General features: G+C 33.5%; 2 protein-coding genes across 9 annotated transcripts; one reads left to right on the top strand and one right to left on the bottom strand.

Annotated features, from left to right (window-relative positions):
* Nucleotides 1-797: 797 nt before the first annotated feature.
* Nucleotides 798-16,810, bottom strand: LOC105319509 (choline-phosphate cytidylyltransferase B). 8 transcript variants are annotated; one of them, XM_034472567.2, is made up of 11 exons: nt 16,651-16,810; nt 14,605-14,687; nt 12,920-12,988; nt 12,348-12,365; nt 9,230-9,341; nt 8,588-8,704; nt 8,027-8,178; nt 5,918-6,000; nt 5,139-5,277; nt 4,783-4,950; nt 798-3,523 (listed from the first exon to the last, which is right to left on the bottom strand). In XM_034472567.2, the coding sequence occupies exons 2-11, from the start codon at nt 14,665-14,667 to the stop codon at nt 3,335-3,337; spliced, it is 1,110 nt and encodes a 369-aa protein (XP_034328458.2). In that variant the 5' UTR covers nt 14,668-14,687; nt 16,651-16,810; the 3' UTR covers nt 798-3,334. The 8 variants fall into 8 exon arrangements, with proteins under 8 accessions (XP_034328458.2, XP_034328455.2, XP_034328457.2 ...); XM_034472564.2 differs by lacking the exon at nt 16,651-16,810 and adding an exon at nt 14,844-14,886; XM_034472566.2 differs by lacking the exons at nt 12,348-12,365; nt 16,651-16,810 and adding an exon at nt 14,844-14,886.
* Nucleotides 16,811-17,573: 763 nt separating this feature from the next.
* Nucleotides 17,574-21,200, top strand: LOC117680515 (uncharacterized). Its single transcript, XM_066069308.1, has one exon. It carries the CDS (start codon nt 18,416-18,418, stop codon nt 20,030-20,032), a length of 1,617 nt encoding a protein of 538 aa, XP_065925380.1. The 5' UTR covers nt 17,574-18,415; the 3' UTR covers nt 20,033-21,200.
* The last annotated feature ends 699 nt before the right edge of the window (nt 21,201-21,899 follow it).

The following is a 21,899-nucleotide window of genomic DNA, read 5'->3' as shown; positions in this document are numbered from 1 at the left end:
AGGCTATAAGGTTGTAGAGATTATGTAATTTTCTTGATGGAAAAGAAAAACAAATTGTCAGATAGCTTTGTTCACAAGCAAAACATCTAATACTCCTCAACACTCTTAAAAATAAACTTACTCTTTTTTCTTTCCCCTTATCATAACAGCTTCAATGTAAAAGGGTCATTTTTTTCATGCACTTAGTTCAAGGTTAAACAGTTTACAAGCAATGCATATAATGACCCATTTCTGAAAATGACTTCACCCAACATGTTTTGGTGCACTTTTCTTCCATGTGCCGATGTTCAAGTGCATGTTAATTTAGAAGTGTGACTTTATGCTTTTATAAAATTCTTTACTTTTATCTGAAACCGGCCATTAAGATTATCTGTATGCAAATGACAATATTCTTTGAAATTGAGAAAAAGCCCCCATTTGGTAGTGTCAGATTCAAAATTCATTCATATTAAATAGAATAAAACAAAAAGTAGACATGCAATTAGTGTATTCATTACATGCATGCACACACCAGGTACATACTCCTTACCCAAAACTGACTGATCCTGATGTTAATTACTTTCCTGTTCTTAGCAAATATGATTCTAATACAATGCAAAAATCTTTTGTAATCTATACTCAAGTCATGTATAGTCCTCAGAGTTGATTGTTGACTGACGATATACATAGTCTTTATCAACTTCATCATTTAGACCAGCTATATATAGTATCCCAAGGAAATAATCATAGATCCTCCCATTTTTTTGTGAGTGAGATCAAAGAGTTTTATTTATGTACTAAGTAAACAAACAATGATGGTATATAATAATAGATTTATTTCATGTATAAATGTAGATAACAAATATCGATGGTTGTAAAAAAAAATAGGAAGCATGTCTCAAGATTGAAGATATATATGACTGACAAGAATAAACACTGTCACTAGAATTAGTAGTACAACCGAAGTTGTTCCCCTTGAATTGCTTTCTTAAACATAGACACAGCAAAAAATCTAATATCCACTAAGTTCCATGATAATACATTCACAATAAAAAAGCAGTTGTAAATTTCAAAGTATGATTTGACTACAATTTAGACTAGATTATAATTTAATACAGTAAAACATATATCACTCTACATGAACATGCATGCATGCAGAAATGGAACTACAAATGTATCTAATAATGCCACAGCACCTACATGTGTACGAGTGGCCATGATATATGGTTCTTATGCATAAAAAAAGAATGTTGATTATTTGTATTGGTAGAGATAAATCTTCATTTTATCAAAGGAATATTCTAATATTTTCCTCTGTTAAGTTTACGTTCTATAAACTAGCTGTCACAAGTTATACTCATATAACATAGGTAGAAATTAAATTTCTTTATTAACTGTCACAAGTTATATTCATAAAACAATTAGGTAGAAATTTAAATTATTTATAAACACCATAAAATATACTCATATAATATAGGTAGAAATTAAATTTCTTTATAAAATGTCACAAGTTAATAAAACTTAGGTAGAAATTAAATTTATTTAAATAAACCTTGCCATTATCTGAAAAAATGATGACTTGTACAAAATTCAAAAGTAATGTCAAGAGGATCAGTATGAATTTGAATTTGCTTGCGTGTTACATTGTGATGTGGGCAAATCATATTATACAATAAATTTATTTAGCTAACCAAGTGACTCAGGCATTTCAACAAGAATCAAATTATTCTTTAGTGTAAAAGATGTTAACTGATATCATTCAATTTAAAAAAAAAAAGAGAAATACAAATAAAACATATGGCAATTGTGAACATTTAACAGATTAACAGAAATGTACAATTTAGTTTAAGGGGAAAAAAATCAACTTTATATTAGACCTACAATGTACAAATCTTCAACAATAAGGTATTTCAGCTCGGCATTCTGAATCAAGAGACCTAGAAAACTAATGAATGTGTTTCCATGCAATCCTAAAAATTAGGTACATGTATTCCCCCCACCCCCACTCCCCTCCTTTCCCCATGAATAATTTGTATATATTTTTATTCTCAGAAGAAATCAATTGATGTCTCAATTTCCACCTGCATAAAAACAGCAATTTAGACTTTAATGATAAAGAAAACAAAATTTCTTCTTTTATCAAACCTATCACCCTCTAGGTTTAAGTCCTAACTGTATATGTTAACATTTACCTTTTGTAGGTATAATTATAAATCTTTGACACACAATACACAATTAAAAAAAAAAACCTTAACAAAACAGTGTTAAGCAATTGAAGTTTAACATGAACAAGTTTAGCTTTTTAAAAAAGCTTACCGTCTTTAAATCAAACTCGTAACAGCAATAAGATATCAAAGACAATTTAATTATTTTTTTTATATAAATGTCGCCTTCTTCTCCATGCAATAGCGTGCCAAACTTTTTTTTAAATATGTGCCTTTTAAGCGTGCGTGCTTAAAATTTAAAATAAATTACCACGTATTATTTATTTGAAATCGACTGTAGTATTAAGTCAAAAGAGATCTTAGGAAGGGTTCACTGTAGTAAAATCAAAGTCAATACAACTGCATTCAGTATCATTCATTTTTACTGATATTAGTTTCACCGTATCTAATATACAAACTTGTTTACTGATATTAACCATACCGTATTAAATTTCATTGATATTTGTATAATCAAAACAAAAAGAAAAGAACAAATTATTTTAAGAGATGTTGCAGAATATTCCTTTCAACTGGTTAACAGAAAAATGAAAGCTAAGAGCCATTTTTATTGTTCTTTCGTTTTCTCACTTTTTAAGATTTGAAATCTACGAAAATTGTTAAGTCGTACGTAAAATCGATCATCAAAAAATTATCTCCCTTGTGCCGAACAGTATATCAACCAATGAAATAAATGTAAATTTTCACATCATGTATTTTCTACCAATCACAAAGAAGAGGAAGTGCACAGCCCGGAGACTGTAAATTATTTCAACTCTTTATACCGTCTTCCAAGGAAGACGGTAATGAAAGAACATTTCATAGGTAATTCAACATCATGACAGTTTAACATCTCTTCCCCAACCCTCTCAACTTCCATCCTTCCCATCTCAACCCCCCCCCCCCCAAAAAAAAATAATAAATCATTTTTTTTTAAATACATAAACTACATGTATGAACTATATGAAAACTATGACAAGAATGTTTGAAGACAAAATTCTATGGTATATAAAAGACTGCAAAACAATCAACAACAGCCCACAAATAATGACTGGTACAGACATCACAACTTAAATAACAGCTCCAACTCAGTCTCAGATATGGCATCATATACAAGTATCAATAAATCAAATGGAAATAAAATGAAGCAGCAGTTATGAGGAGTCCTCTGAGGGAGATTTGCGGCCTTTCTTGGGAGGAGGGCCAGCTGTGAATGATGGTTTTTGGGAGTGGTCAAATATCTGCTCCAATTCTTCCTCTTCTTCATTTTCATCATCTTCACTGTGGGACCCTTCCCCTGGGGTAGGGCTGGCTGGTGGAGAAATGGCCCTGATCCACGTTGACTACAAAATGAGAAGAACAAACTATATTTATATCAAGATTCAATTCTTAATTTTTTCAAATATAATATGACAATCTAATTAAAATTAGATCACTTGATCCTCTCCAGCAGAATGCTACACATTGTGATCTACTGGAGGGATCTAATTTTGATTAAATTGTATTTTTTAGTAATTAATTTGCAAAATGATTTCATATGATATGTGTGTGTGTTTACAGTATATTAAATGAATATTACTATCAGTGTATAGTCAAATTATTTAATTGTGTCCATGACATTGAGAGTGTCATCCAGTCAAGAATATGAATATCTTTACATCCTAAAGCTCACAAGAAAAACCAATTAAAGTTCATATCATAATGATCATTTAGACACCCATTCAGATGGTCGCTGGCAATTCTGTGACAGTCAGATATATATTTGATATATTCTAATTGTTACTAAATAGTATAATTTCCTGGTTTTACAAATGGTCAAATCTGCAGTTATCACTATGAAAATAACAATCTGAAAAGGGAGAGATCTGCCACTTCCTTGCTGTCTCTGATTTTGCTATGGTTTTAATCACAATAAGCAAATCCTTAAAAGTGTACACACTGTAATTATATTAAACTGTAAATCCTCTTTTAAAGTATAAGAAAACAAATACGTTCTCAACAGTTATTTCCCTTTTTTCATAACTTTTTTTTTCAGTTCCAAAAGAAGTTAATGTAACAAGATCACTGATTTGTCAAATTTATCAGAATCAAATGGTAAGGAAGAGCAATCCTCTGGTACAGGTGACTCAGCCCCCTGTATCGTGGTCTGACATCAGAAATGTTCCACAACGTCAAATGGTCCAGACCAATTAAACTGGTTACTAATCATTCCTATATACCTAACCTCATCGCACTTTATAAGATAGGCCACTAGGAAATGGCCTTACATTATTTTATTTTTTTATCTTTGTGAAGCAATCTACATTTATGATCGAACAATCTGAACTTAATAGGATTTTTTGAAGGAAAAAAAATAAGAACAAATGTTGGATTATGATAATAGCTGAGTGAAACAATGATCTCAAATCAAATACTTATTGGTATAAGTCAAGCAACTCCCTAACCTTGCTTGTCTACAATTTCCTAGTGCCACTCTTTATAAGTTTACATCTGAAGTTAAGGGAAAATTTGGCTTTGAAAGACGACGTCTACCACCCACATTTGAAATCATAGACAGAATCAGAAATACATACAGATAATTGATATTTTTAAAATCACCTACCAGTCTTCCATCCCTGCCGAACAATTCCAAGAAGTTTCCTATAAAGTCCTTGGACCTCTCCTCCCATCGATGTAGGAGTTCGTGCCCCTTGTCCTTGGTTTTGTCTATCAGTTCCTTCCCTTTGTCTTTGATGGAATTCAAGTTGGTCTCAAACTGTATTCTTTTTTCCTGAAAGTAAAAAAAAATATCAATATTTGATATCAAAAGAAAAGAGTAGCAATGAAATTACAAATGTATGGATCAGTTTTATTATAGTTTCATCAAAAAGTCATACCAGTAATCTGCACCACCTTTTTCTACTGAATAAATCTTCCTTAAAGAATTTCTATACTGGTGTAGAAAATGATGCAACTCACCCTCATGTAACTAACGTTGAGATCTTTAGCAGAATAGCCTCGACTGAGATTTCTGCGAACATAGAGATCATAGTCCTTGATGATTCTGGCAATAACGTCAGTTGTTGATATACCTTCAGTTCTCTGTGTCGCCAGGAACCTAAAATTAATTATAATCTTTTTATTTCTAAACCACTGACAATTTTTCTTATTAAATTCTTTACAAATAATGATCAAATAATTCATGCATGGATATTTCTAGGTACAGTAAAAAGGACTGCCGATTTTCGTTATAAACGTAATTTGTTATATCAGTTAACTTCACAATATGTTTAATACCCGCAGGGAATGAAAATTACTTAACTATACCATTAAGCTTCAATTCATTATAACATTCTAAGCATGTTTTTACTGTGTTGGTAGTTACACATGCATGAGAATCCAAGATGTAAACAATTTAAATATACCTTGAAAGTATTTTCATAATATATCTCAGCATTTCTCCATATTACACAATCATATAGATATACATGTAATTACAGACAGTTATCATACAATTGATCCACAAGAAAGTCAGCTAACTGATGGATATTAAAGCCAATACTTTCTTTTTGTGTATTAGGTGTAAATTTCCTCCAAGCAGAAATTTCACATTTACAGCATATTTCCAAGTTAATTCCCACAATTAAATTATAAAGACTAAATCAGCATTTTTCAAGAGCTTAGAACAGGCTTCTGAAGTAGGATAGATAGGAGCATCAAAGGGCATTTGGTTTGCAATTTATGTAAAAGAAACTCACATGCCCTTGTCTTTGAGACCTTGGTAAATGTCCTCCGTGTTTCCTGCTCCATAGGGTAGATCATCGTGTGCCACAAAGTCAATCTGAAAGTCAGCAGATTATCAAGACTCATAACAACTTTAAATTAAACAAAAGGGGGAATAAATCATCAATTTTTTTTCTTTTAATTAAACAAGTACCTGTTTGTTGTTTTTTAAAATAAGCCATATACTCCAATAGATGTTAATAAATAACTTTTAAGGGGGAAATAACTCATTTAATGGCATTTCTGCTGCTCTTTTCACAATCTCCTTTTGATTTAATAATAGAAGTTGTATTTTAATCAATAAACATTGTCAAAATTATTAAGAAACTCTACCAGTACTAAACGCAATGAAATTTTCAAAATTTTTATCCATCTTAGTGTCAATGCTCAAAAGTTTTAAGAATGCTTTAAGGGTGCTGGATGGTCAACAAGTTACCAATAAGATCTACATTAAAAATTAAGATACAATTTTTTTTCCCCCATAAACTTATATTTACATGATTTAGTCAAAAATTCTTTAGGGTACATCCTGATGGTTAATTTGTTGACCATTCAACTTCCTTAATTCAATTATTCTAAACATGTAAGACCACAGCTATCCCATCTTCGCTAAGCCAAGGGTTTTCTGTCCACTTTGCTCCCCATAAACCCTTGGCAGATTTCATTATGAAAACTCGGTGACAAGCTCCGTTTTATGATTGGCTGCAGCTGCGAGTAGCTGATCCAATCGCAGTGCTTGTAAATACATTTGTGTATAAACTTTAAAAGAAAAAACACGTGTGATCTTTGGTAAAACATTAGGTGCTTTTAACAAGTTGAGACACAAGTTCTCGAGTACAGTGTCTCCCCAACGATGGTCTAACCAGATCGCTTTAAAAACCTGTATATTTTACTGGGATTGAACATAGTTCTACAAACTTGTCAAGGCTCGCGTGATAGCATGGGAAGTGAACATGGCAAATGTACGTGTAGAAGTTGCCTATCCTGTTAGTATATACGTTCCTGCTTATGGTTATTGCTTTTAAAGGGACTTAGACACGGTTTGACTTAAAATTTTCAAATTTTATTTTCTCCATTTTTAATGTTCATAATGATCGATAAATATAGAAGTTTATAATGCTATGTCAAAATTTGGAAGTCAAATATCAAGCTATAAGCAAGATACAGAGTTCATAATTCTTAATTTTGTTTAAAACAAAGCTCGAATATTGTCATTTTTACATATGTGTTGTATTGGTGTAAGTTTCAATCAAGTGTAACTTTCTTTTGTTGATTATAGTATTTATGAAGATATTGAATTAGCTTAAATTGTTTTTTACATGTCATTTTGTCTAAATTATGGCAATTCTATACCTTACATTTTTTTGTAAACAACTATGAGCTTTGTTTACATAACAATCAATTCTTACCTCTGTATCTCGCTTGTAACTTGACTTTAACTTTTAATATTTTGGTCAATCATTTAAAATGCACCAGTAAACCATTTTATACAAAAAAAATAAAAATAAAATTTTGGATCTCAAATCGTGTCTAAGTCCCTTTAAAGGTTAAATGAGCTCTGTTTTATTAATTTCTTTGGCCCGCAATATTCACGACAACGATACCTGGTTTTTATAGCATGAAAGCTTTCATATAAATCGGCGACTTTTTCACTTCCGGTACAGGTCCTTACAAAACACTATATATAAAATATTCCGTGCTTTCCCTAGGTTATAACTAAATTCGTATTTAATAGCATCGTTAATTATGTTCCGATATTCGGTAGTCAACATGTTTTCAAGTTGTATTAATGCCATAATGAGTATATAACATGTTGTTTAATTCGATTAAAAAGTAAATATGCAAGGGGCGCAACTCAAGTTGCTCGCTAGATAGCACCACCACATTGCCAAGTTTTCGTAATGAAATCCGCCAAGGGTTTATGGGGAGCAAAGTGGACCAAAAACCCTTGGCTAGCAAAGATGCAGCTTTCCAGTCCTCGTAAATTTGGCCATCGATGATAGTTTTCACTGCCAAAACAAAACAAAATCAAGACTTCAATTAATTACAATAAGAAATGTTAATTAATTGAAGCTGGTTGATACCTTGTGTTTCTTTAAGAAGTCCTCTGTGACCGTCCAGGGAGCACCTGTCAGAAGTTCGTCCACATATCTACAATGTCTTACTGCCTCGTAACGCTCTGCTTCGTTCATTACTGTCCTCCCCTTCATCTTGTGTGTAAGAGCGTCGTCACAAACTGTATGGATGAAAATAAATACATGTAGTACAGTCGAACCTTCTTCAACTTTCATTGTTCAGACTCAAAATTTTTTGATACGTCTAAGGATTCAAAATATATATTGCATTTGAAGTAAAACAAATGTTACAAACATAAAAATTGGCCAAGCAGTTTCAGGCAAGAATTTCAAAAAGATTAAAAGTTTATTTATTGTGATTAGTGGAGAAACAGTATTTAATATGAAGGAATTAAATGCATAACAATATGAATATTGCATGATTTTAAAATGGGATATGGTCTCTTTCCAACATGCTGTGTGTTTTCTACCTTGCAAAATTAAGCTACAAACAATATGTCAGACTATCTTTTTATCGAATTTCAGGAGCTTGCTTGTTCAATCAAAGTCCTCTGAAGTTATCCCCCTTACCTCCAACAATTAGATACGCGTTTGGAATGGCGAGTTTGACCTGCATCAGCTGTCTAGCATGCCCCGAGTGGAACATGTCATATATACCATCAGCATACACCCTCACTGGTCGTGGAGCTATTTGAAATAAGGAAAATCATGAAATCCTTACTCTGTCTGATTATTAGAGGACTCGATCTATCTATCAGTATGGTATAAAATAAAATGCCTAGAAATTAACGCTTATCTCCATAAGCCCAATTTCCAACAGTAGGTTTCAAAATATAGGGTTGTGTGTTTATATACATAAAAATGTATTAAAAGTTTATCCTGGATTAAAAATTCAGTATAAAATGTAGAAGTTACTTCTTAACTTTTACATGCATTTTTCATAGTATCTTTATGCATCCTACTTTGGCAACAGGAAATCTCTATTTTCCTGTCCCCATGTTTGATAACCATCAATTTCAGTGGATTTTACTTTTCTCCAGAAATACATTTCTGTACAAGTATATACACATAATTCTAGATTGCATCAACAATCTGATTTTACTGTGCAGACTTGTAAACTTGTTCCTCTTAGATCTGCTATATATCAGGATGTAGAAGACGCAACATTACAAGTACAATTTTTTAGAAACTTTATAGGCATCAGTTACATACCTTCACCCGCTTTGGCCATTTCCAGACTAATTTTGTTGGAGTAGTCAACACTTTCATTTTCTGCAATGGCCTCTTCATCATGTGAGAAAGGGGCAGGTTTGCTCAAAGCTAGCTGTCAATGTAGACAATTTATCAATATTAGATTTCATATTTACTCATCTAGGAATTCCTTGAGTACATTTACAGTATATTACTACTGTTATAAGTAGAAAATATACATAAAATTAATTTTTTATTTTTCTGAAAAATTAACGACTGTTTTGGTGGCTGCAAGAAAGAAAAAATAAAGTTTGAAACTGTTGATAAATGCGTATGCATAATACATGTATTAAAACATAATAATGTATCCGAACCTTAGAATGTTACATGTAGCATGTTGAACACCTTAAATAAAAAAACTTTTTTAAAATCCTTAATTAATTAAATCAGATTAGAACATATTTTATAAAATATACATAACATACATGTAACTGGACTAAGCAATTGGCATTGTGTATATCTCTATAAGCCCTCTCCATCATTAATACTGATGTGAAATATTGCCATGCACATAGTTACATAGTACATATTATATAAGCATACAGTATATAAATGCAAAAGAAATTAAACATAGACGAATAAAATATTCTTCACCAAAAATAATTAAAACTAGAGGTACTGTGAGCAAGCTCACAATTGATACCCCCCGCTAAGAAAAAAATCATAACGCGTGTATTTTTGCTATTATAGAAAATATTGGATGAATCTATTTCACTGTCCATTTTCTATAAATAACAACTGCTTTATTTTTGAAAACTGTTAATTTTTAGCTTCTAATATTTCCATTAATACAAGACATGACACAGACAGAATTTAGCTTTTTTGAAACAATGACCTTAAACTTTCTCAATTGACCTTGGGTCAAGGTCATGACACTACCTTTAATCATAAGCAATCTTTGTGTAAAGTAAGAACTTCCAATGTTTCCCCATAAGAAAGATATGGACAGGACACAAATTTTGCACTTTTTCTGCCAGTGACCTTGACCTTGCCCGAATGACCTTGGGTCAAGGTCATGACACACCCTTAGGTCATAAGCAATCTTTGTGTGAAGTAAGAACTTTCAATGTTTCTCCATAAGAAAGATATGGACCGGACACGATTGCACAGACAGACGGACAGACAGACAGACAGACGGACGGACGGATGGACGGACAAGGTGATTCCTATATACCCCCCCAAACTTTGTTTGCGGGGGGTATAATTACATAATGAATCTCATTTAATCACATAAGATCAGTTTACCAGGTAATCCTAAAACATTTCATTAATACATGTGGAATAAGAGTTTATTATGTAGCCAAAGCCTTAGAATAATAAAGCCAAAGAGGGATTTCCTATCAAATATGATATCATGATGAGCTAAGCATCTACCATAATTCAAGAGTATTAAGTTCATGCATGCGGAATAAAAGTTTCATTAAACTTTGGGTTAATTATTCAAAATCAGCCAAACCCTATGCCCTACAAGGATTTCATCCATAGGTATGTGGACTTAGCACCTACTGCAAATTAAGGTCATATGTAAGTGCATTATCATCGTCACACAATACAAATAAAGCTTCCATTCAGTGTCACTTCTACGTATACACATCAGTAATTATCTGGAGGACTTTGATATGATATTGGACTTTGCCTGCTTGAGATCTAGAGTAATATGTCATACATGTGACATTGGTATTTCATGTCAACATCTCACATGTACACTTTCTGTGTTCGCTCAGGTTTTGCTTGAGGTAAGATTTATAAGCAGAGCCCAACATCAAATTGCAAATAAAAATCAACAGCAAAGTCCAAATTTCAGAAAGGAACCCCTAAAGAGAACACCCTGTCTTGATCCTTCCTCAACACTATACAGAGACACAATTTACATCATAGGGTACTTGTCTTTCCATAGAGCTCTTGAGAGTTACATAATTGTAAGTTAATAGGAATGGGGATATTGTGGAGACAATAACATCTGCATAAACTAGAGGTACTGTGAGCAAGCTCACAATTGATACCCCCCGCTAGGATAAAAATCATAATGTGTGTATTTTTCCAATTACAGTAAATATTGGATGAATCTATTTCACCGTCTATTTTCTTTAAATAACAACTGCTCTATTTTTTTAAAACTGTTGGTCATAAGCAATATTTGTGTGAAGTGAGAACATTCAATGCTTCTCCATAAGAAAGATAATGACCAGACACGAATTTTGCACTTTTTATGCCAGTGACCTTGACCTTGCCCAAATGCCCTTGGGTCAAGGTCATGACACACCCTTTGGTCCTAAGCAATATTTGTGTTAAGTAAGAACATTCAATGCTTCTCCATAAGAAAGATAATGACCGGACACGAATTTTGCACTATTTTCCCAACGACCTTGACCTTGCCCAAATGACCTTGGATCAAGGTCATGACACACCCATACGTCATAAGCAATCTTTGTGTGAATTAAGAACTTCCAATGTTTCTCCATAAGAAAGAAATGGGCCGGACACAAATTTTGCACTTTTTCTGCCAGTGACCTTGACCTTGCCTCAATGACCTTGGGTCAAGGTCATGACACACCCTTAGATCATAAGCAATCTTTGTGTGAAGTAAGAACTTCCAATGTTTCTCCATATGAAAGATATGGACCGGACACGAAGTTTTGTATTTTTTCAGCCAGTGACCTTGACCTTGCCCAAATGACCTTGGGTCAAGGTCATGACACACCCTTAAGTCATAAGCAATCTTTGTGTGAATTAAGAACTTCCAATGTTTCTCAATAAGAAAGATATGGACCGGACACGAATTTTGTATTTTTTCTGCCAGTGACCTTGACCTTGCCCGAATGACCTTGGATCAAGGTCATGACACACCCTTAGGTCATAAGCAATCTTTGTGTGAAGTAAGAACTTCCAATGTTTTTCCATAAGAAAGATATGGACCGGACACGATTGCACAGACAGACGGACGGACAGACGGACGGACGGACAGACGGACGGACAGACGGACAAGGTGATTCCTATATACCCCCCCAAACTTCGTTTGCGGGGGGTATAATAAAGTACTGTTTACACTGTTAAAATACATGCATCATGCTGTACCCACCAACTCCATTTCTCTAAACTAAATTAAGTGTGAGATAAATGAATGGATGATAAAATGATATCAAATTAAAGCATGCAGCATACACCAGAAGTTTGAACAAAAAACTGTCAGAACTTAAAGGTCAATTACTCCATTGATATAAAATTATTTAGTAACTTAGTACATCTATTCTAATAAAATATGATAAAGTCTAAATCTAGTGTTAATCCGTTGCCATAATCACACAATCCCCCTTCCCAAATTTTTAATATCAATTATTCAATTACTGGATGTTTGAATTTTCACACATCAATTTCTTTTTTAGTTTTGTTTGATTTTGCTTTATTCCTTTTAAATTTCTCTGGTTCATGAATTTGAGTAAGGTTACTTAGACTTTAGATCCCCTCCTCACTTTTACATATTATTATAAATGAGACAACACGTCACACCTGTTACATGTCATCTACATTGTTGTCTATATAGTCCTGACCAAGTTTTGCTGCTCATAGCTCTCCCCAGAAACCGAGTGTGAAAATGAAAATCATTGGCAAGCAGTCATGAAAAGTCTAGCATATTCGTTAATTAACGTTTACCTGGACATGGCGTTTTCCTGGGCCAGAGGGTTTCAGGAGCTTAAACTCACCAAGCGCCTTGGTTGGTTTCTTGCAGTACAAAAAATGTGCAGAGTGAAATTGGATGATTCAATATCAAATGATAGATCGAATGACTAGGGAATTTACAACAAAAATTTGTCCAATGTAAATTTGACACACAGCACCCAGAGACTGAGTTGAGATTCTAATGAAAGATGAATGCATCAAAGTAAAAAATACATGAAAAAAAAATAAGCTGTGTGCAACATAGACAATTACCAGCTTATGCAAAGACGAAGACACAATGACATTAACAGAAAGGCTACATTTATAATATCAGCAGTGATCATGAAGCAATGTAAGGAACTGAATTTGCCATGGGTATATCTTACCATTTTATGCCCTAGTTTGCCATTGCATTGTAACACATTCTCCTTATTATCAACTGAATTCTCTATCTGCATGTTGTCTATTCTAGGACAGAGCCTGTCAGCAACAACACTTCTACTCATGTCTGTACAAATTTCAAATGCTCCAACACAACCCAATCCAGAGTACTTATAATGACAGTATCAGTCGTCAAAGATTGTTGCTGCACTTTAGATCTGCAGCATTCAGATGATTGTTTTAATAGTGACGGTCCAAACGACGACTATTGAACTCTCCGAACAAACAGCCAGTACCAAGGTTCATTCACTACTTTATCTCTGAACTTTCATTCTTTGCTATAGGTGACACATGTCCAATATGAAAAAACTACATCTATTTTTGACCAGGATGTAATTTATACCCCCGAGGGACAAAAAGAGATTAGTTTGATAACACAGTGTATAATCATCCTCATTAAAAGATTGAAACTTTGTCATCTTTTGTTCTTGTCTCTGACCAACACCTGAGGATAGCCCACCCATATGTAGCACTCAGATGATTACAACAGTGAATAGTGGTCACAACTAGGCTTCCTATTTCATACATGCCAACAAGTAAATATTGATTATTTTACCTAACTATGAATGCAAACAAATGGCCTCTTTATATAAATTCAAAAAAAAAGTGTCGACTAAAAAATCTTCTTGCTGAATTCATTGATCTTCTGATGATGACCTACCATAATCTAACATATTTTGATATTGTGGTTTTCCTTTATTTGTGGGCATCAGTTTATATCGTTATACTATAGTGTACTATGCTGTTTTAAGGGTATACCCATAATTGTGGACAATAGCCCAATCAATGAAATCTGTTGTCTGGGATACATATAAAGGCTTCAATAAACACTTGATATTTATGGATAGATCTACATGATCTACTTGTGCAACAATTATTGTCTATCAGACCCCCCCCCCCCCAAAAAAAACCATTCCCACAAAAAATTGGCATTCGATGAATGTTTATAATATGTAATATACTGATTTTAGGCTGTATGCAGGTACATGTAATGTATAAACTCAGTACTTTTTTTTTGCATTTTTCAGCTTTTGTTAGTAATTAAAATAAATGATAAATTCATATTTTATGTCAGAATATCTACATACACACATATAGGACCATGCATTAATATGTTCAATACACGCAAAATGCTATTGCACCAGTTTTGTAGGAGAAAAGGTAAAATGTATGCTTCATAAAGGTACAGTAAACTTATAACTTTGATTTGCACTGCTATTCGGATCATGTGCACTCACAGAATGATGGTCAGCCTCTTCTCCAATGAAATCTCCATTCCTGTTTCTCTTTCTTGTACTCATTTTTCTTGTAGACTTGTGTCCTGAATTGAGCAAAAAAATTATTTAGTATTATCCACCCAGTTGATTCATTTTTGTGCATAACAGTTAATTACCCCTTTCTAAATGTCCATCAAAACATAACTTACCGAGTTTGGATACTATATGTAAATACTAATGTAATCTACAGCTATAGATACCTTGAATCCTCTTTCTTTTAGCTGGCATATCTATATTTTGTACTTGATATGCACAGTAAACAATATTTCATATATTTTTAATCAGTACAATATGTGCATCCAAAATTGCAATTCATTATAATACATGTATGACACTGCTGTTCACATACTTAAAGCGCAAATAGTTGAGTTATCGTTCAAGTGGCAATGATAAAGGATAAATCAATATCAGTTGTTATATGATCAACACAAGAACCAAACCCCCCAGTGATAACCTCATTTGGTGTGTGGTTTATGGGTTGTCACATACTTGTTCTGTATAAGAAACTGGCAAAGAAAGTATCATTTTGTATCTGACACAATAAAAATGTTCAAATAACAAACTCATAAATTCTTATGATCAAAACAAATTTGAATCATTCCTATTAAAGTGTATACTTCTGCATTTATCAACATATGTTTTTAGATACATTACTACATGTACAACTGCAAAGTATATGAACATGTAAATTAATACAAGTACATAAATTAAGGTACATGTACGCATATTAAATTTCTAGGTTACACAGGTTATATACATTTTAACCCATGTATATTTAGATATCACTTTTTATCTCAATAAGATAAAATTGGTAATTGCTATCAACAAATATAATGATCAATTCTTAAAGCTGATAGAATAAAAACATCAAAATTCAATAGAAATTGATTTCAGATCTAATCAGATTATATTAAGTATTATTTTCCAAAATTTTGTCTGCTTAATGAAATAAAAACATATTACACCTTTGACCTGAATATATGAAGTATAATGAATAGTTATACTTTGCATATTAATTTCTTTACGTAATAAAATCTTTAATATCTTTCCCAATTAACTTTTGAAAGATTTGTTAGTTAAGTTGTTGCAGCTTGGATATCTGCCTGGGTTGCTTAGTGGAAGATGCAGGGGTCCCAGGTTTGATTCCTCTTCTAGCTACATAGTTTCAATGTTAATTATTTGCTCATTCCACCTATCAAACTACAGACTAGAGATCCAAAGGCCTCAGGTTTGATAACCATTCCTGGTTTAGTCATATAATGTTTTCATTTCAATTTGCTTATTCCTCCTTTTTCACTATAGACTCACACTTATACATTTATATCCATGCATGCATACGCTTAATGTTCTCAAGATATTGGTTGCTTTGGAGATTTGGAATCAAAATTGTACAATCCATGCATACACAGCCACCCCCCCCCCATCCCCCCCCCCCACAAAGTACTATTAATAACAAAATTAAATAAAATATGTTTTATATTTTAACATTATAATCTATAACAACAGCATACAATATGAAATATTTCTTAGTAGTACAGTGCACAGTAAGGTAAATAGAATTTACAGAAACTACACATACTGATTTAAAAATAATAAACACATCTTTCATCATTCAGTTAATAAGGAGTAATTCTCCGAATATCACGAGGTAATCAAATAATTTTTCAAATTACTGTGCTTGCGTCCCACAGAATGTCAGTTGGTGTATAATAATGTTTAATAAAGTTTAATACTTGCCATGATTGCGATTTGTTAATTGTTTTATTTCAAACACACTGGGAAATGTAAATATTTCCTGTTTACTTACAAATAAAACGTACATGTATTTATTATGTAATAATGTGAGTTCATAAAAAATGTAAATAAGAATATAAGATGAATCGGTACAGCTCATGATGAATCGAATTACTTCATTGCATCAGCTGATCATGTAAAATTATTTATCAAATCTACACAATTTGAACCCCTTCGTCTCATCAGAGACATAAATAACATATATAAATTTACCTGATATCTTATATGACCGCTTTGATTTCTTAATCTGGTAACTTAACTTTCATTTTTCATTGAAATGACCTTATCTTTTATCCTTTTTTATCACGTTATCTGACGAACTCACGAAGTGTTTTACAGCACACGACACATTTTCTGTATTGTAAACATCCGGGCTGACACTTCCTAGATAACTCGTTCCTCGAAAAAGTTCAATGTCCAGATTCCAGGTTACATCAGCCAAAATCTCAGGCAGGTAGCATCAGTAGAGGGTGCATTTTATTTTTGTACCATATGCATGTCAAAAACTAAAGTGAAATGAAGAAAAGTAGCAATGCTAGTATTTAAGTTATAGGTACACTACAGTAGATACGCTACAACCCCCCCCCCCCCGATTAGGGTTTATAAGATTCATTTTGGAAAGTTGTGGGGTTTTTGTTTTGTTTTGTTTTCATCGTTCTTTTTAGTTTGTTTGTTGTTTTGTTTTGTTTTTTGTTTTTTGGTTTTTTTTTTTTTTTTTTTTTAGGGGGAGGGATATGACAGGCCAAACTGACAAAAATGGACATAAACATATAGTTGCACATTTAATAAATTAGGTTTATCGACTGCATGGTAACTCAGTACAGTTTTCGAACCGCAAACTAAAGTTAACGATTTGTTAACTTTAGATTTCATCTGTAAAACTATATTTAAAAGTTGTGAACTATAGTTAACAAATGATAATCGAAGTTTATCCGTCTCCAAATAACTTTTACAATATATTTGCTGATAAATATAGAGAAACATCTGTAAACTATAATTAACATTCTTTAACTATGGTTAAGATTTGTTAATCATAGTTTCACTTTCTTGAAACTATATTTATCAGATAAACTACGTTTTGCAATCGTGATTAAAATCGTTGTTTTTCAGTGTTAATTAATTGTGGTAGATCGGGGTTTCGTTTTATATTTGTTATTATTAGTATTCCGATCCCGATGTGATATTATTCTATTACTTTGGTAACGCCCACTTTATACGATAGCCAATAACGTTAATGACAGTTGTCTTTGTTCTGTCCCATATATAAAGCCGTGTAAGTCATTATTTGACGAAGGAGACGGCTGGTTTCGCTAGCTACTTTTCTCCTGAAGCAGAGAGGGGGAAGGAGACGGCTGGTTTCGCTAGCTACTTTTCTCCTGAGTCCCGGCCCGTCTCGTCCGTCTACTTGAGGTCCCTGTTAAAGTTAGGTTTTAGGGTTGGGGGATTTTAAGTATATGCTATTGCCTTGTGTTCTTATTTTGTTATAATAAATTTATAAAGGGTTGTTAATCTTGGTTTTCATTTACTTTGAGTTTGGTTTATTATATCTGATTTATCTACAGTGAGAGTAAAGTCGTTTTCATACCTTATTTATAATTTAGTAAAGTTTAATTCTTAATGTAGAGGTCAAACTCAGTCTCAAAACAAAAATAAACACAACGCGAAGTACTGATAAAAACCTATACGGCACTGACCTGCTACATTATTTGGTGAACCGTGACCAGGATAGGGTTTGCACTACAATGGTCAGTGGCACGTGCTACTCACTTTGAGAGCCCTATTCAGTGATTCGGACTTGGCTGAATTCTTTTGTTGTCAGTTTCTATTGTATTGTGGGTTTTTTTTTTATTTCTTTAGCTGTCGCTTTTCTTTGTAATGGATTTGTGGGTTTGAGAATTCATGCTGTACGTGAGTTGAAATATTTAGTAGATTATTTTTGTACTTAAATTTTTACGCTGCATTTGTTCATCATGCAGTTATGTATAGAGATGATAGAGCATTTTTGCGTGAGAGAAATTATCCCTCAGCACATATTCAGACCGGGAATGGTGTCCCTTATGAAAGTTCAGATAAGTCCAACGAAGTTAGAGTAAATACTATTGATAGACGGATAGAAGAGTTATCAGCAAAGTGTGATTTTTTAGAGAAAGAGCTTAAAACGAAGTATTTTAAAAATGGTCTTGCTTTTGAAAATGTTAGTCAGACGGCTAGAGAGAATCGAACGCACGTGCAATCTGACAATTATTTGGCACAGTCTAGTCATTCAAAGTATAGAAAAGAAATTAAGTCGCCAACATTTGATGGTAGTTTTGATATTCATGAATTTTTCATTCAGTTTGAACAGGTTGCTAAGTGGAATGGGTGGAGTAAGATAGAATGTGCAAGTCAGCTTATTATGAGTTTACGGGGGTCTGCAAGACATGTGTTCTCCGAAATTCCTTTGACAAAGTCTGACAACTATGATGTTTTAAAAGAAATTTGTAAAAACTATTTCAATCCCGGAGAAAATGTGAAAGCTTACCAAGTTGAGTTTAAAACAGCGCGTAGACAAAATGGGGAAACAGTTGAAGATTTTGGTTATGCTTTGAAAAGGTTAGCCTTAAAATCGTATCCACATATTCCCTATAAATACTTAGAACCTCATATTGTTGACCAGTTTATCTTTGGTTTAAGGGATATTGATTTGCAAAAGCATGTTCAGTTTAAACATCCCTCCACAATTGAGAAAGCGATAGGTTTAGCAATAGAATATGAGAGTTTCGTAAGTAATTTTGTCGCAAACCAAATGCCTGTTTCAGTTCACACAAGTGACAGCGACTTTAATGATTTAAAAGCATTTATTACAGAAGAAATTCAGAGAGCGTTTTGTGAACATTTTGTTGATGAAGTTGATTCTTTACCGAATTCAAACACGTCTGTTTGCAGAAACTTTTCCCATAAAATTATCAGTAAATCGTGCCATCTGGTTGGTCATTGTTCTGAAAGTTCAAGCTCGTTAGAAACAACTCTTACTCTCGAAAAACCTTCAGGGACTAATGCCATGGTCGGGTCATTAGTTTCAGGCCGTTCAAACCTTACCGAACACAGTCGACCATTCGAGGTAGAGTCACAGAACCAAACAGAAACTGGTAAAACGCCGGGTAAAGTTCAATATTTTGAAGAAAATGCAGGTCTTGGTGAAGTAACTGTAGCACACGATGTGCCTGTTGACTTTAAGTCCAGTTCTACATGTAATTCTGTAATAGATGAATCCGAGTGTTCTGACACTGAGTTACTGACTGATCTAGAAACAGTTTACAATTTAAGTAATAATGGCGTAATGTTGTCAACTTTGAATCCCGAAGCAAATGTTTTTATACCAAACTCTCAAACTTGTTCAGATTTACCAGAAAAGAGAGAGAACGAGCACATGTCAGATTCCATCCTGGAATGGAAGCTCGATGGAAGAACTGTTCCCCCTGGTAAAGTTAATTCTTGTCTGAGCGGTGAAATCCCCTTACAGTTGTCGTTCGTGGGTACTACTTCTATGTACAAGCCCGTCGACCCAGTATTGTACCCTTACTGCCGACCCGAGCATCCGAAGGGAATTGGCTAAATGTGTTTTGATATAACGATGTTAGTTGAAAGTTAGAGCGGTGTAGCATTTACGTGTTCGTTGATTTGTTTATTTTGTGGCTTATAAACTAAATTAGATTTTTTTGTAAAATTTGATAGGTTATTAAACACGCGTAAATCTAGTAGGTTAGTCTAACAGTAACTGTCCTCTGTCGATCTTGTTGACAAAACTGGGATAGTATGCCTGTTAATAACCCGCGTAAACATGTAATACTTTTATGTACTGTAAAGTTCCGTGTGCTGTGTGATAGTGTGATGATTTGATATATGGATTCAGTTATGATATTTATGACATGTGTATTAATAATTTCTTTTGATTTTCCAGACCACGTATTCACCAGTTTTATTGCAGTTTATCCAGACACCAGGTTGGCTAATGTGAGATTTGGAATTGGACTGGAACCTGATACATTCAACCCCATATATTTCAAGTGTCTGATCACCTTCATAATATCCGATGTTTTACCGGTATCCATTGTGTTCACCCTGGAATCAGCGATATCCGTGAAGATTGTGATAATCGTGTGTCAATGTTGTGTTGTACCCATAGTATTATATTCTGGAATGTGTTACCATTAGTGATTGCTGAGGACCATGGAGACTGGTACTGTGAGGTGAACTTAGCAATGTGACATATTCACCTGATTATGTTTTGCTTATTTTGCATTATGTATGTTTTGAGGGAAATTTGGTTGCTTACTTTTATTATTTATCTATTACTTGATTTTAATCAAATGCATAGCATTTGTCTTTAAGGGGGGAGGAATGTGGTAGATCGGGGTTTCGTTTTATATTTGTTATTATTAGTATTCCGATCCCGATGTGATATTATTCTATTACTTTGGTAACGCCCACTTTATACGATAGCCAATAACGTTAATGACAGTTGTCTTTGTTCTGTCCCATATATAAAGCCGTGTAAGTCATTATTTGACGAAGGAGACGGCTGGTTTCGCTAGCTACTTTTCTCCTGAAGCAGAGAGGGGGAAGGAGACGGCTGGTTTCGCTAGCTACTTTTCTCCTGAGTCCCGGCCCGTCTCGTCCGTCTACTTGAGGTCCCTGTTAAAGTTAGGTTTTAGGGTTGGGGGATTTTAAGTATATGCTATTGCCTTGTGTTCTTATTTTGTTATAATAAATTTATAAAGGGTTGTTAATCTTGGTTTTCATTTACTTTGAGTTTGGTTTATTATATCTGATTTATCTACAGTGAGAGTAAAGTCGTTTTCATACCTTATTTATAATTTAGTAAAGTTTAATTCTTAATGTAGAGGTCAAACTCAGTCTCAAAACAAAAATAAACACAACGCGAAGTACTGATAAAAACCTATACGGCACTGACCTGCTACATAATTATAGTTTTACACTTCTGAAACATAGCGGAAGATTGCAATAGTTGTATGGTTTACAGATGTGAAATATATAGTATAGGCCTATATATCGTCGTTAAGTATAGTTTTATGTCCGTAAAACTTTAGTTTACAACCTTACGTAAACCTATAGTTTATAGACTGTGAAACTATGATAAGCTCTTTTTTGTGAATTTGGCGTGCCATGGGGGTGGGTTCAATTTTTTTTATAAGCTTGACGTCAAGATTTTAATTTGGATAAAACCCCAACCCACCCACCCACCAACCCCCCCCCCCCCCCCCTACACGCACTTTCAAAACTGTGCTATGTGCCTGATTCTGTTATAGTTATTTTACAACAATCACGGTCCGTCACCATTTTTAGCTCACTTGAACTGAAAGCTTAAGAGAGCTTGTTCGACGTACATCTGTCTTTCTGTAAACTTTTTACGTTTCAAATTCTTCTCAAGAACCAATTCAATTTCAATCAATTCAGTTTAT

Source organism: Magallana gigas, chromosome 8 (genome assembly GCF_963853765.1).
Source record: "Magallana gigas chromosome 8, xbMagGiga1.1, whole genome shotgun sequence".
NCBI lineage: Eukaryota > Metazoa > Mollusca > Bivalvia > Ostreida > Ostreidae > Magallana > Magallana gigas.
Note: the sequence above shows the minus strand (reverse complement) of the source record. Positions and strands in the feature narration are given on the sequence as shown.